The sequence below is a fragment of the Colobus angolensis genome, unplaced genomic scaffold (genome assembly GCF_000951035.1).
Source record: "Colobus angolensis palliatus isolate OR3802 unplaced genomic scaffold, Cang.pa_1.0 Scaffold57, whole genome shotgun sequence".
NCBI lineage: Eukaryota > Metazoa > Chordata > Mammalia > Primates > Cercopithecidae > Colobus > Colobus angolensis.
In genome coordinates, this window is record NW_012119265.1 from 9,719,115 (window position 1) to 9,735,499 (window position 16,385).

The window sequence follows — 16,385 nt, forward strand, 5'->3', positions numbered from 1 at the left end:
TCCTCAACATAACCTTTTTCAAATTCTCAGTGGAAAATAACAGGGTTATCCTCTGTTATGAACCCTTGCAATTTTGACAATTGTATTTCTCCTCAAGAAACCATCCCAGGCGGGTGCGGTGGCTCATGTCTGTAATCCCAGCACTTTGAGAAGCCAAGGTCAGCAGATTGCTGGAACTCAGGAGTTCAAGACCAGCTGGGGCAACATATTGAAACCCTGTCTCTACAAAAAATACAAAAATTAGCCAGGCATGGTGGTGAGCAGCTGTAGTCCTAGTTACTTGGGAGGTTGTGGTGGGAGAATCTCTTGAGCCTGGAAGGCGGAAGCTGCAGTGAGCCAAGATCACGCCATTGCACTCCAGCCTGCGTGACAGAGCATGACCTGGTCTCAAAAAACAAAAACTCTCACTTTACAGAGGAGACATAGAACATTAAATAACTTTTCCAGGTCACATACTTAGGTATTGGCAGAAAATGGACCATCACTCAGGATCACCACCTTCCAAGCCAGTGCTTCTCTCTGTCACCCCTCTGCCACTAAGAGCACCTTTAATAAGCCCTATACCAAATCGTCTTTGAATTTAGAGTCATTTTAGTCTGGGCTTGAAAACATAAAACTGAAATATTGCTACATTACTGTACAGTGCTAATGTTTGCTTAGGGTGAGACTGGGCTAGGAGAATAAGATCTAGGGAGAACTCCAAATAAGAGCCCCCAGCCGGGTGCAGTGGCTCATACCTGTAATTCCAGTACTCTGGAAGGATGAGGTAGGAGGATCACTTGAGGTGAGGAGTTCAAGACCAGTCTGCCCAACATAGCAAAACTCCGTCTCTACTAAGAATACAAAAATTAGCCAAGCATGGTGGTGTGCGCCTGTAATCTTAGCTACTCTGGAGGCTGAAGCAGAAGAATCACTTGAACCTGGGAGGCAGAGGTTGCAGTGAGCTGAGATTACCCCCAAGAATGTGAAAAGGAATTCTCCAAGAGGGAGAAAGAGTTTTAAAGACTACTGAAGCTTTTAGAAAAATTATAGGTCCTTGGCTGGACACAGTGGTTCGTGCTTGTAATGCTAGCACTCTTGGAGGCTGAGGTGGGTGGATCACTTGAGGTCAGGGGTTCGAGACTAGCCTGGCCAACGTGGTGAAACCCTGACTCTACTAAAAATACAAAAATTAGCCGGGTGTGGTGGCGTGTGCCTGTAATCCCAGCTACTCAGGAGGCCGAGGCAGGAGAGTTGCTTGAACCTGGGAGGCAGAGGTTGCAATGAGCTGAGATTGTGCCACTGAACTCCAGCCTGGGCAACACAGCGAGACTCCATCTCCAAAAACAAATAAATAAATAAAAATTATAGGTTCAGAAAGTATGCAGTGATAAATAGCCCCTGAAGCTGCATAAAGCAAGAAGGTAAGAACATTTTTAAAAGCAAGGAACTTCTGAAGGTGCATAAAAAGTAAAGTGCATTGCAGGGAACCATATGAAAATCATTCATGAACCTCCGAATCAGTGGCTTGACTCGGCACTGAAACATGGATCTTGAGCAAAGACAGATGGAAACTTGTTTTACAAAGGACCACAAGAGGAATTGTCTCATAAGAATGTGTAGCTAGAAATGGCTTTATGTGCCTGGTTCATCTATATGCCTGCTACTGCACCTATTTGTGTACATTTTATGCTAATAGAGGCCCTAAAACTGATGTAAGAATCTGTGTACACTAAAAAAAATTCTGATTCCCCGAGCTTTGCTGAAACGGAGCCTAGGGAGGGAGATGAGGAGATGGGCATGGGTGATGGGGAACAAGAAACACAGTTTTTGAAGGAAAAGCAAAAACTTCATTCCTTGGGCGGGATGGTAGAGGGTGGGGTTGAAGGGAGTCTTCAACCACGCCAAGTCTAAACAGACTGGGAGGCTTTTATTTGGAACTCTCCTTTGGCAACATTTTATCACAGCATGGTTTCCATTCTTGGCGGAGAAAAGGACCTGGAGGCTATAGAACTGGCTCAGTCTTCACTCTGACAATACGTTTACAATAATGGAAGACATCTTTTCCCTATAACTTTGAAAAACATGAAAGCAGATATTGGCTCTGAGTATGTCTGATAGTCTAACTTTATTTCCTGTCAACAGAAATAACTGTGATTTATATGTGGTCATCAACTTCACACACTCACAGACAATTCAGATTGAGAGAGTACAGCGAGATGTAATGCTCAGAGCCGTGATAGGCTCAGATGCCTATCCAGCAAAGCTTCCCGGTCCAAGGAGACCTCAGGGACTGAGAAAGACTCTTTAATATTCTCACTCTTCTGACACTCTATCCCCAAGTGCATCCTTCCAGTGAGGTATATTACATGGGCTTCAGACGAACTACATGTCAGCTTTGATCTCTGAGCCCCTCACCTACCCTTCTTGTGAACCTAAAGGTTGGTTGGACTGAATCCAATAATTATAGTGAGATGCTGAAGGCTGAGGAGCTGATTCATGTTGGCATCCAGTACACTGTTTTATTCTTTTAGTATTCGTTTACATCAGAGGAGTGAGAGCATTTTAAAAATTACATTTTCTTCTCAGAATGGATTGATAGCGCAGGCAGTGGAAATTGAGTGAATACACCTTTTCAGTTAATGCCATCTTATGTCATCTGGTTTTGAATTCAAAAGCATTTTTTCCACCGTCCTGTTGTTATACTGTATACTTTATTGAATTTAAGATGTCTAGAATCATAAGATGCACCATTACTTTATGTACCACTAAGAAAAAAAAATGCTGCCAATTAAAATATCATCTAATAATTTTTCACATTTAAGGTTTTTGTACTTTATCCTTATTAAAAGGGTTCTTTTATATTTGTTTAGATAGATTTTTCTTATGTATCATGCTTCTGCTGACATGACAAGAAAAATATATTTAAAATAAACTAAGGTTTATTTTGGCTAAGATTTTCCTAAAATTCCTTCATGTTCAGAGTCCAACTCTTCAGAATCCCTTAGAGACCGAATCTTCAATGTCTATGTTATCGTACACAATGCAGTGTTTTACCCCAAAATATGACAATACTGCACAATGACAACTACATCCTGACCATTACCTGACTGACAGCGAGTCTAAGTGCCAGCAGTTGTAAAATGCCATGGATTGTGAGAAGTCAAGACTTTGAGATACATCCTGATTTTAGAAATGTTAAAATGTAGGGGGGAAAGTGCAGCTTAGAATGGAAGAAATATTTGTTTTGGTATTGAAGAATGGTACCAGATTCACTTACACACAATTTAAAAATAGTTTACAAAAATTTGTATTTCTGGCCGGGTGCAATGGCTCACACCTGTAACCCCAGCACTTTGGGGGGCCGAGGTGGGTGGATCACCTGAGGTCAGGAGTTCGAAACCAGCCTGGCCAACATGGTGAAACCCTGGCTCTGCTAAAAACACAAAAAAATTTAGGTGGGCATGGTGGTGCATGCCTGTAATCCCAGCCACTTGGGAGATGAGGCAGAAGACTCTCTTGAACCCAGGAGGTGGAGGTTACAGAGAGCCAAGATCATACCATTGCACTCCAACCTAGGTGACAGGGCAAGACTCTGCCCCCCACCAAAAAAAATTTATTTCTTAGGTTCAATATCAACCTCAGAAAAGTAGGCAAAGTGTAAATCATTCCCACCTGAAGCTTTTTGCTTTGATTGAATGACTGTTCCAGGATAAGCAATTCAAAGCAATTCATAGAATGCTAACTGGGCATACTTAATTTCACTTCTAGAAATACTCTGGAGGCTTTCTGCTCCAGAAAGAAGTGACTATTGTGAGTGTATCAGTCAGTCCATTAAGCTGTGAGTCAGTTTCATACAGTTCCTGGGAAAGGCATCTGCCAATATTTATCGGTCTTCCACTTAAAAAGAAAAACACAGTTTCAAAAATAAAAAGACATATTCTTTGTATTTGGCAAAGGCATTTGGTGGCAAGAAGAAAAGTGGCAGTCTTTTCCATTTTTTGTGCCTATGCTTATGACAAAGTAAATGACGTGTACTTTTCCAACGTTAGAGCCAAGAATTTTTTCTTTATGACACAGTTGTAAAACTAACACATTTGTGAAAAAGTTTTTTTGGAGAAAAAAGGGAAATTTGTAGTAACCACTAGAATTATATTGCAGAAAATATTGTTATTTGAATAAAAATTAAATTTTTTTGATCACTTAATCGGAATGTATAGAAAGTCACAGAATTATCATAAAATTTATAAACATCCAAACTATATTTACTCTCAGGAACTTTAATTAATTAATTAATTAATTTTTATTTAAGTTTTAAGTTCAGGGGTGCACGTGCAGCTTTGTTACACAGGTAAACTCACATTATGGGGGTTTGTTGTACAGATTATTTCATCACCCAGGTATTAAGCCTAGTACTCATTAGTTATTTTTCCTGATCTTCTCACTCCTCCCACCCTCCACCCTCTGATGGGCCCCAGTGTGTATTGTTACCCTCTATGCGTCCATGTGTTCTCATCCTTTAGCTTTCGCTTATAAGTGAGAACGTACGCTATTTGGTTTTCTGAGGAGCTTTAATTTTTTTAGCTACTATTTCACATGCACGTATACAATCGCTTAAGAGCAGACTTTTTTTGGGCTGTCATTTGCATTAGACCCGAAGGTAATTAAATGCTGGTGATTCTGTCTAGGTCCAGTGGAGGGCAGTAGGGCACATCTTTAGAAACGGGATTTTCATTACAGATTGGACCGACATCAGCCTGAGAAATCATACACTGCTTTCCGTGTCTCTGCAGTCAGGCTCCAGCCACAGGCCCCGTCAGGGGCAGCAAGGCCACGGCGAGGTGACTTCAGGGGGACAGGTGGCAAGAGTTGAATCTTTTTCTCAGTTCTGTAGAATGTCCTTCCCCAGCCCCCGGGTGTACAGCACAGGAAAAATGCAAGACTCTATGACATGCAAAGGGGCTGGCACTGAGCCTACTGCTTGGCTGCTGAGTTTACCTTTGGTAGTAAATTTGAGGAAATGTGGCTAAAATGTACTTATTCCCTTCCCAAGATTTCTGTCTTGGGGTTAATTTCTACTTAGATTGCATGGCCTCCCGCTTTCTGCTCTGATGAAAGACAATGAGGTTGGGCACAGTGGCTCATACCTGTAATCCCAGCACTTTGGGAGGCCAAGGCAGGAGGATCACTTGAGGCCAGGGATTCCAGACCAGCTCGGCCAACGTAGTAAGACCCCTGTCTCCACAAACATTTTTTAAAAGGAAAAAAGAGAATGAGAAGATGTCATGGCTTTGGTGCTATGGGTATCCAGTAATACAAAAGCCATCTCTCCACACTAGCAGTGGCCAGGGTTTTGCCTCCTTCATACGGTGTCTATACTCATCAAAATTGCAAGGGGACTTACCTGCAGGGGTGCCTGTGTTCTTTTGAACTTTCCATTAAAATGAAGTGCACTGGGCGGTAGTCCACCTAATGTCATTTTTGTTTTTCAACTTAAAGAAAACACATTTTAAAATTATCCACATTTCTTAATGAGGTCGCAAATGCTTAGGAATGAATTATTCTAACCTTGTGCATTACTTGAGTCCATAGAAGCACTGGATGCAACACAGAAACAAGTAGATTCTAAAGGTATCATGATGTGATGGCTTACACCTGTAATTCTAGCACTTAGGGAGACTGAGGAGGGAGGACTGCATAAGGAGTTGAAGGCCAACGAGGCCCACATAGCAAGACCCTGTCTCTACAAAAAAATTTAAAAATTAGCTGGGTGTAATGTCACATGCCTGTAGTTCATGCTACTCGGGAGGCTGAGGTGGGAGAATCACTTGGGCCCAGGAGGTCATGGCTGCAGTGAGCTGTGATTGCATCACCGCACTGCAGCCTGGGTGGCAAAGTAAGACCCTGTCTCAAAAAACAAAAATACAAACAAGTAAAGGTGTCATGAAAGTGTAAGTCTTAGACTCCCTGCCCACATTTTCATCAGCACAGAGTAAATCCCCCAGACTGTTATTAGTTTATCAGTGCTAAGGGGTGTATAACAATGTATGCACAACTTAAGGAATAATAGCAAGATGGACACTAGTGTACCCACCTCCCACAGTATACCAGTACTTTGATACACCTGTTTGCTCTCCCTGCAGCCATTCACCCCTTCTCTCCCAGGGGTAACCACTCTCCTAAATTGTTATCTTTTCTGTGTTTTTCATTGTAGTATGAATTTCTCTCTATGCTGTTCTGTTGGTCTACTTATCTACCCTACACTAAAATCACCCTGTCCAAGTCACTGAAGCTTTCCAATTAAGTCTTCACTTCTGGTAGGTCAAGTGAAATCCCCCTCCACCTTCTCACACCTTCAATTCCAGTTCTTTTTCAGGGCTGTCTTGACTGTTCTTGTTCCTTCACAGATTAGTCTTAACATTCATGATTAATCATTATTCGCATAAAAACTAAAAGAAAATTAGAGGATGAGAAGTTGACTCCTTTAGCGAGCGTCTCAGTTGCCCAACCTGGTTTAAATTCTGGCTCTCCTTACTACCTGTGCTGCCTTAGACTAGTAATTTAACCTCTCTGAAGTTGGCTTCCTCATCTGTGAAATGCAGTTAATATTAGCATCTACTTCATAGGATTGTTGTGAGGAATACAATGTGATAGGCAAAGCACTTAGATCATTGCCTGGAAAGTGCTCAACAAATGGCAGCTATTTGTTTTGTCATTGCTGACTTGAATAGCCAGGGAGCTTCTGAAGTCACACTGCCCTCAGCTGGAATCCTGGCTGTCCCCAACCAGCTGCATAACACTGGACCAGTTTCTTTCTCCAAACCTCTGTTTCTGAATTTGCATAATGGGGATAATATTAGGGATGTTTAAAGATGACATGAGAAAACCAAGGGAAATCACTTAGTGTGATGTCTGGTAAGCTATATGTGCTCAACACAATTTTAAGTAGATTTCTTTCTTCTTCTTCTTTTTTTGTTTTTTGAGACAGAGTCTCAGTCTGTTAACCAGGCTAGTGTGCAATGGCGTGGTCTAGGCTCACTGTAACCTCCACCTCCCAGGTTCAAGCAATTCTCCTGCCTCAGACTCCTGAGTAGCTGGGACTACAGGCATGCGCCACCACAGCTGGCTAGTTTCTGTATTTTTAGTAGAGACGGGGTTTCACCATGTGGGCCAGGCTGGTCTCGATCTCCTGACCTCAGGTGATCCACCCTCCTCGGCCTCCCAAAGTGCTGGGATTACAGGCATGAGCCATCATGCCTGGCCCATAGATTTCATTTTTAAAGTGAATTGCATCTTAAGGCTAAAAATGGTCTGTACCCTTGCTTCTGAGTATCTACAAAAACACTTGCCTGGGAGTCATTGAAAAAGAATGCTGGTAGTAACAAAAAGTTGATAAAATCACCTCTTGTGATCTTGCAACTTTTCTTTGTTTTCAACTATCAGAGGTGCAGGGAGGAGAAACTGTTCCTCACTCAGGGCTGGATTCTCTTTCCTGGGTCCCTCCTCTGGTTCCACAGGCTGCTTTACTGGCTGAGGGCAGACAATGCAAAGCCATGTCTTAACTTGTTTTCCAGAATCAGAGGAAAGTTTAACATAACAAAATTTTATAGCTCCTGCCCAGTAACATATATTACTTAAAAAAAATAAAAATACCTTTCCCTTATCATGCATTATTCTTTTACATGTACATTTTTCCTGACGTATTGAAGTAATATTCCGCGGTTTGCTGTGAGTTGGAGGTTTATGGCCCTTCTGTGGCAGATCAGACCAAACATAATTCATTCATAGCTACTTAGTGCTCAGGGAAATAAACCCCTGAACTTAAATAACTATGGTGTGACCTCTGTAAAATATTATTTATGGCTTTAAAACTACTATTATGTAGATATCAAGATGTGCCAAATGTTATAAACCAAACACCAGCCAGCAAATGGGACAACTACTATTCCATTTATTTTTTTCCTTCCTTTCTGGATATTTCTCTGCAAATACTATTTTCATTTAAATGGATTCTGGGGTAATTACCTGGCAGGGGAAAGTGATGTTTATTTACACTTTATTATAGAATATTACAGTAAGTAAAAAATTCTCTTTCACAAAGAAGCACCACAAAAATGTGAACATTCATTAACATACTGGAGTTTAATAGGAAAGATATTGATTACTTTTGAGCATAAAGTAACTATCCTCACTATCAATGAACTAGTGTAACCCATCTGCTATTCATTTCTGCAAATTAATTTATGGAGGAAAACCTGACTGTATGTTTAAGTTATCCAGATGGGATATGCTGAGCATTTCCATGCTGTTAAGAATATATGTGCATTCTCAGCTCTCTTCAAGATTTTCAATGTTTAGAGTGCCATCTCTGCATCTTACATTATTAGATGCATCTCTGCATCCAATAATTTCCTGAATTATTTCCTATGCATTCATCTATGTTGTAGGAAATAAAATGTTCAGTGGTAAGAAAGTAGTGGAGTCATTGGTCCTAGTTGTCATTCAACAAATGTTTGAGGACCCATCATGTGCTGGTTATGGTACTTGGCACTGGCAATAATAAGGATGAATGAGAAAAAAAAATATCAGCTCTCGTGGGACTAGCAGCCTGAATATGGAGATAGATAAATGAATAATCAGCTTCTAGGCACATGGCAAATGCTCCAGAAAGAAATGGAGTAAGTACCAAGAGAAGACTAGCATAAAGACAGGGCATGGGAGAGGCAAAGAAGACTTGCAAAGAACTTCACAGAAGATGAAAATACAGAGTCAAGTCTTAAGGAAGAATGAATGAGTAGATTCTGGTGGTCAAGTGGAGGACCAAGACCAGCATAAGCAAAGACACAGAGGTTAGGGCCTCTTCAAATCATTCAGTAGGGCTGGAATTTGGTGGGGTGTTGGAGGAAAAGTGGATGAAGACTTAGAACGAGGCCAACCATGAAGGTGTGTATGTCCTGCTGAGGAGTTTACTTTCTCCTGTAGGCTGTGGGTAGACATGAGTGATTTTGCATTGAGGGGTGACATGATGAGACTTGTTTTGTGTAGCTCATTGTGGCTGTGATGTGGAGAATAAACTGGAGCCCAGTTAGGAGGCTTCTCCAACTTTCAGAAGAGAAATAGCAAAGCCCTGGGCCGGGGAAGTGATAGAGAATTGACTGAAAGTGCATTTGGAATATAGAAGCAACAGGATCTGATAACTAGGTTGATTCTAAGAGGAAACAGAAAGGAAGAAGTCAGGGAGGCAATTCAGGGGTCCTTGAGTGGACACAGGAGTCATTTTCAGCATCTGATGCTATTCTTGGAAGGATGGGTTTGGAGAAGTGGCCAATGAAGTTAGTATGGCCCACACAGAAGTTATGGTACCTATAGGGAGGGCATTCAGATGTGTTCAAGAGGTTTTTGGAAACGTGAGTTTGGAAAGAAGTTAGGGTTGGAGACACAGATTATGCCACTTATATGTATGATGTTCAGTAATGTTCTTAAAGATACATGAAAGCGAATATATGAGCTAATTAGCTCATCTAAGTAAAACTTAAGACCACAATTCAGTTGCTTGTAAACTACATTGAAATAACAGATAAGCCTTCATCCTTCAAGACCTGTAGGAAAAAACAAAAAGGCCGGGCGCGGTGGCTCAAGCCTGTAATCCCAGCACTTTGGGAGGCCGAGACGGGTGGATCACGAGGTCTCAGGAGATCGAGACCATCCTGGCTAACACGGTGAAACCCCGTCTCTACTAAAAATACAAAAACTAGCCGGGCGAGGTGGCGGGCGCCTGTGGTCCCAGCTACTTGGGAGGCTGAGGCAGGAGAATGGCGTGAACCCGGGAGATGGAGCTTGCAGTGAGCTGAGATCCGGCCACTGCACTCCAGTCCTGGCGACAGAGCGAGACTCCGCCTCAAAAAAAAAACAAAAAGAAAAAACAAAAAGAGTAGAAGCTGTTTTACATGCTGTCACTTAGCACGAATAGGAAATGTTTCCTTTCCCATTTCGGATTCTTTAACAAAAATTGGAAATGTCTTTTACTTATTAAAATAACAAGAATTAATCAAGTCTTCCTTTGAAAATACTCATGGTCCATTCCAATGATTGTCATTGCCTCATCCAGAAGTTACGCTTCCTACTTTTTTTAGAACATTACTTACTTTTATAGAGTTCTGTACAAAACTGAGCAAAATATAAAGGAATGTATTTCTACTTCATTGGTCTTGATGACTTTCTAACACCTCATACATTTTGATGGATAAGATTAATGAGACCATGTAGTGTTAAGCACCTCGGACTTTCAGAACAAAGGCCTTTTAGAAGAACAAAGTATCATTATTAATGACACATCATTTATAGTTTTCATCGGTAATGTAAGGTTTCAGCCACTATAATAGGAACTTAGTTAAGAGCTCAATGTAGAGGGCAAGGCTATTAGCTAAGGTTCTTGACAGTAATACCTTTTGCTTCTAAGGAAAAAGATAAATCACACTCAAATTGATCAAAAAGACAAGCCAAGGGGTTCAGAAAGAGGTGAGCCACCATTCGCTTACTAAATTTCTCAAAGACCTTGTCATCAATGAGTCCTGGTGGTGAGCCCTGCCCTCATCATGGGTTTCCTTTGCTGCCAATCCCTTGCCTTCTAGGTATCCTGCTCCTCCAGAAAAATGCCTCATGCTTCAGACCTCATCTTTCCCTTTATTTTCCTCTCCTGTCTCCCTACAACCCACAAAGTTTATGTTGGGCTTCATTGCCACAGGATTTTTCTCTGTCCTAAGTGAACTTGGACAACAAAGTACATTAAATAAAGGAATGCTGGTGTGCTCTGGTAACCTAATTGACATGAGTACGCTAATGACAGCAATCTTTTTTTTTTTTTTTTTTATACTTTAAGTTCTAGGGTACATGTGCATAACGTGCAGGTTTGTTACATATGTATACTTGTGCCATGTTGGTGTGCTGCACCCATCAACTCGTCAGCACCCATCAACTCGTCATTTACATCAGGTATAACTCCCAATGCAATCCCTCCCCCCTCCCCCCTCCCCATGATAGGCCCTGGTGTGTGAAGTTCCCCTTCCCGAGTCCAAGTGATCTCATTGTTCGGTTCCCGCCTATGAGTGAGAACATGCGGCGTTTGGTTTTCTGTTCTTGTGATAGTTTGCTAAGAATGATGGTTTCCAGCTGCATCCATGTCCCTACAAAGGACACAAACTCATCCTTTTTTATGGCTGCATAGTATTCCATGGTGTATATGTGCCACATTTTCTTAATCCAGTCAATGACAGCAATCTTAATGCAAGGTGGCAAAGCAGTGGGGACACATTTTTTCCTGAATACGAGTTGTCAGTGTATTCAGTGTATTGTATTGCTAACAATCAGGTAAATAATGGAGGATGCCTGTGTACATAGCATCAACACTATTAGAAAAATTGGCAAATTCCTGACGAAATGCTGCTCTGATGTAAGAATCTCTTTGGGACCTTAATATACTTCAGGTTCATGAAGACCTTCTTAATGACTCTTTTAAAACTACTGTTTTGGTTGGAGGAGACTTAAGAGACATTCTCTTGGAGGAAAAAGTTAAAGTTAATTTTTTGTAAAAAAATTGCCATCTAAAATCAGCCAGCTCTGTTTTAGGTAGAGAGAAAAAAATCTGGAACACAAAGAAATGTCCAATAAAAATAACAGAAGAGGGAATTTTTTTTTTTTTTTTTTTTTTAAGAGAGAGTCTCACTCTGTCACCCAGGCTAGAATGCAGTGGCATGATCTCGGCTTACTGCAACTCTGGCTCCCAGGCTCAAGCAATTCTCCTGCCTCACCCTCCTGAGTAGCAGTCACTCACCACCACGCCTGGCTGATTTTTGTATTTTTAGTAGAGGCGGGGTTTCACCATGTTGGCCAGGCTGGTCTCGAACTCCTGACCTCAAATGATCCATCCACCTCGGCCTCCCAAAGTGCTGGGATTACAGGCATGAGCCACCGCACCTGGCCGGGAATTTACTTTTTGATTACGTATATGCCCTTGGACTTCTTATATCCAAGGGCATATAGGGAACTAGTTGATGACCTTGCAGCTCTACCAGCAACTCTCAGAGTTAACTCAAGATTGTTGAGATCTCCCACGACAGGAAGACAGCAACAGATTTCAAGTAAGGTAGAAAGGGTTTTGATTATATATTATGAAGTGATATTTGCTCTAAAGGAAATTCCAGACTATTAGTCTGTCTCTGAATTTTAATAATTACATAGGCCAGGTTTGGTGGCTCACACCTGTAATCCCAGTACTTTGGGAGGCTGAGGAGGGCAGATCATTTGAGGACAGAAGTTCAAGACCAGCCTGACCAACATGGTGAAACCCCATCTCTACTAAAAGTACACAAAAATTAGCTGGGTGTGGTGGTATGTACCTGTAATCTCAGCTATTTGGTAGGCTGATACACGAGAATCTCTTGAACCTGGGAAATGGAGGTTGCAGTCAGCCAAGGTCACATCATAGCACTCCAGCCTGGGCAACACAGTGAGACTCTGTCTCAAAAATAATAACAATAATAATTTTATACTGAGCAAATTGGTTAGTTGATTTGATTGTGGAGATACCCGGAAAATCTTTCATGTCATATTATTGTTTTAATTTTTTTAACTATCTGAGGAAATACAGTGACATATTACTGTTTTAGGAGCTCTCACGAACTACTTTATTTTCTCTTTTGTGCTTTTATTTTACAAAGTTAGGTCAAAGCTCGTTTCCAGTCCAATTGTTGAGGTTCACTCTTTTCTATCTCACTTCCCGAAGATATCTCCAGCTAGGGAATATTTACTGGGCAACAAGGGAATTCAGGCCAACAAGAAGCCTGAGACACCAGACAAAATGCTACAGCACAAGAGATCATTGCAGGAAAATGTATTCCACTTCAGTTTTAAAGTTTCTGCTGCTTTGAAGTCCAAAATATCCAATAAATAATTGCAATTTATAATTCAAGTAAAATGCAGAAGACTACTATGATCACATTCTTTAATAACTTTTAATACTACAAAAAATTTTAAATTGACATTTGTTAAATTCAAACAGTATTTGAGGACTATCTAGTTTATATACATGTTGAGGTTGATAAAGTTCAAATTCTGTTTTAGGAAGTCAACAATGAATTGAGTTCATTTTAACTGAATGTTATTATAAAAGATGGTTTTCTTGCTGCAGTGTAAATCTGCTATTAAGAAATTAGCAAAGTGGCTAGTGATATTTGTGCCTTTAAGATCATAGTTCAAAAGAATTAAGCAAAGTCGATAACAAAGGTAAGACAAACATAACCTTTATTCTCTCTCAAACACCCACAGAACAGGGCCTGGAACCATATTCATTAATTTAATCAGAATCAGAATACTTTAACTTTCATAGTCTCATTTAACATTTTATAGCAATATACTGATCATTCTAAAAATAACAAAATACATGTTGCTCTCAGCTACATAGTAAAAAATGTAGTAAATTCTCCTACCCAAAATAGAGGAGGGCTGGGCTAGTGAGCTGCTCAAACATTTGTAACAAACATTTCTCTATGTACATATAACGATCATATTTTCAAAGCCTAAAATCACCATACAAAATCTAATAATAAAATTGTGTCGTGTTCAGGAGTTGGGAGGCCAACACATTGAATTAACAGTGTTTTTGGTATATGCAAATAATGGGATAGAATATCTTGAATCAGGATTGTCCCAGAAGTTCTAAGGCAGATGCAATGACATGCACATTGTCCATTGTTCAGTAATTTTCAAAGACTAAACTATGTAAACTATTCAATACAATTCAATACTACTTAACTGCTAGAAAAAAATACTTCAAGATCTTGCACTGCCTTAAGTGAATGAGTATAATCAAATTAACAATTGGAAAATAGCTTAACAGCAGGCACTGAAGAATTCTGACAAATACCAAATAACTGTTTGTGTTTACAAATAAACTGGTAAGATGATATCACAAATGGGTTTTTGGAAAGTTATTTTGCCATACAAGGTTTTTTAAAAATAAAACGATTGCTTCTTAGAATAACTTTAAACATATTGATTGATGTTAGTCAATCAAAATCAATTGAATGATTTGAGTTTTAACATCATCTCAAAGGTTCAAATAATCTTAAGATTCTAGTTTACATAAAAGACTATATATGCCTTAGCACTGATTCAAATATGATTACTAGAAATCAACAGATTTCATTTGAAAGGATACATTTTTTTCCAGATACAAGGGAAAAGGTATGAAGCCCTTTCTAAACACACACACACACGCACACGCACACTAAATGATAAAGAAGATTGAGCTAGGAGACATAGATGTGACTTTAGGGAACTTACTTTCCCTCGAAGATCTCTTCCAGCTGTCTGATTCTACGTTAAAGCATTTCCTCTGAACTGTACAAACTGGTCTCACATGTTCAAGTTTCTACACAGTACCTGGCAAAGTTTGCCTGTTTGCTTTTATACGAAAATACTAAAATATTAAATGAATAACATAAACCCTGTCCTACAACTCTGTATGCCAACTAGTTTTCCTGAGATAGTGATTTTTTAAAAATTCATTCCACAAGTCATCAAGAGCTTCCTACGTTCAAGGCAGAGTGCCAGACCAAACCTGGAACATCATGGTCGTCACTGCCCCTGGGAACAAATTACTATCTGAAAAAGTGAACTCAGTTGACTGCTTCAGGCCCAACCGGGTTCAGGGTCGCGATTCCCAAATTTGAGGGAATATGGGACTCTCCAGAGGAGTTTGTTAAAACACAGCTTAGAGGGTCTCATCCCAGCCTTACTGTGACTGAATCTCTGGTTGGTGTCTCCTAATCTACCTGCATATTTAACAAGCATGTTCTCCCTCACACTTCCACATCTCTGCAGGTAATTTGTGGGCCTCACTCTCCATTCCAACCCACTCCCCCCACCAAAGAAAAGAAAACCACAGTACTGTAGTGGCAAAAGCTGTGGACTCAAGAGTCAGGAGTCACTTGCAGCTGCCTGATCTTAGTTACTTCACATTGCTAGGTCTCAATCTCTTCCTCTAATAGGGGTTGAACAGGAGTCTCCATAGGCATCCCTTCCATTCTCAGACTTGAAGAACCTCACATGGCGGCAACCTGGTGTCGTGGAGGCGGGAAGAGTTTGCAAGGATGTTTCACTCTGCAATCAACATCCCTCCCCGCGGCAAGACAGTCTAGCGAGCGCCCCAAGAGCAAGGGGGTAATTCCCTTCTCTGGTCCCCTCATTCACAAAGGGAGGAAAAGCGAGGAAAGGTTGGAATTGGGTGAGGAGCGAGGAGGAGATGCCCAAAGAAGCTCGCAAGAGTTTTGGCAAGAAGCAGGAAGGATCCCTGGAAAGCTGGAATCACTCCTCGTCGTCGTCGTCCTGGTCCTGGTAGCGAATGTAGACGATCAGCATGACAAAGCCGGTGAGGATGCAGAGTGAGCCGACGACCAGGTAGGCGATGCCGAGGAAGGGGTTCTTGCCACCCATCCATGAGATACTGCTGAAGATAAGGAGCTTGTGGCCGCCGAACGCGCGCACCGGGTAGTTGTAAGTGATGTTGACGCGGTAGGCGCCCCGCGGCAGCCCGGCCGAGTAGTTGCCCTGGCGGATGCGCGCGTACAGCTTGCGGAACGTGGGCAGCGCCGCCGTGCGCATCCACACCACGAAGTCCTGGTTGATGAAACCGGTGTTGTTCGGATCGGGGCTGAGCTCGTAGACCGGCCGGCGCCAGTTAGGCGGGGGCGCCGTGCCCTGGAAGGCCAGCGCCAGGCTGCCGTTGACCAGCGGCGGGTTGCGGAACTTGACGTGGTAGTCGGTCCACCAGGCGATGCCGGAGCGGTCGAGCGGCACCTCGACGTAAAGCCCGCCTGGCAGGCGCTGGTGCCAAAGCGAGAAGGAGTCGTTGAAGAGGCTGTTGGCGATGGCGCCGCAGGGGGCGATGGGCAGGCCGGCCGCGCTGAGCTGGTAGGGGGCGCACTCGTTGACCGGGTGGCGCAGCGCGCTGGGCAGCCCGCTCAGCTGCGCGTCGTCGCGGGACACGCTGTAGCGCCGGTTGTTCTGGTAGAAGTTGGTCAGCTCGTAGTAGAGGTACACGGGGCCCTGGAAGAGCTCGGGCAGCGAGAAGTACCAGGCGCACGAGCAGGGGGGCGGTGGCGCGCGGCCCTGGCCGGCCGCGGCGCACACCGAGCAGTTGCCGGTGCCAGAGTCGCCGGTGTAGTCGTACTCCAGCTCCTTGATGCCGTTGGAGGAGTAGTAGAGGCCCAGGCCCAGGCCAATGAAGGCCAGGCCCGCGCAGAAGAAGAGCGGCAGCGCGATGCTGGCCGACAGCAGCGGCTGCCAGGCTGGGAGGCGCTGCTGCGTGAAGGCGGTGTTGTCGGGCTGGTGGGCGCCCCGGGCCGTGG

General features: G+C 42.4%; 2 protein-coding genes across 2 annotated transcripts in view; one reads left to right on the forward strand and one right to left on the reverse strand.

Annotated features, from left to right (window-relative positions):
• The window catches only part of PRKCH (protein kinase C, eta), a 370,394-nt gene that overhangs the window by 81,694 nt on the left and 272,315 nt on the right, over window positions 1-16,385 (forward strand). The gene's annotated exons all lie outside the window — the stretch shown is intronic.
• Window positions 13,066-16,385, reverse strand: part of TMEM30B (transmembrane protein 30B) — an 11,215-nt gene continuing 7,895 nt past the window's right edge. The window contains exon 2 of the mRNA XM_011961984.1: window positions 13,066-16,385. Coding sequence (XP_011817374.1) covers window positions 15,343-16,385 — 1,043 coding nt within the window. The 3' untranslated portion in view covers window positions 13,066-15,342.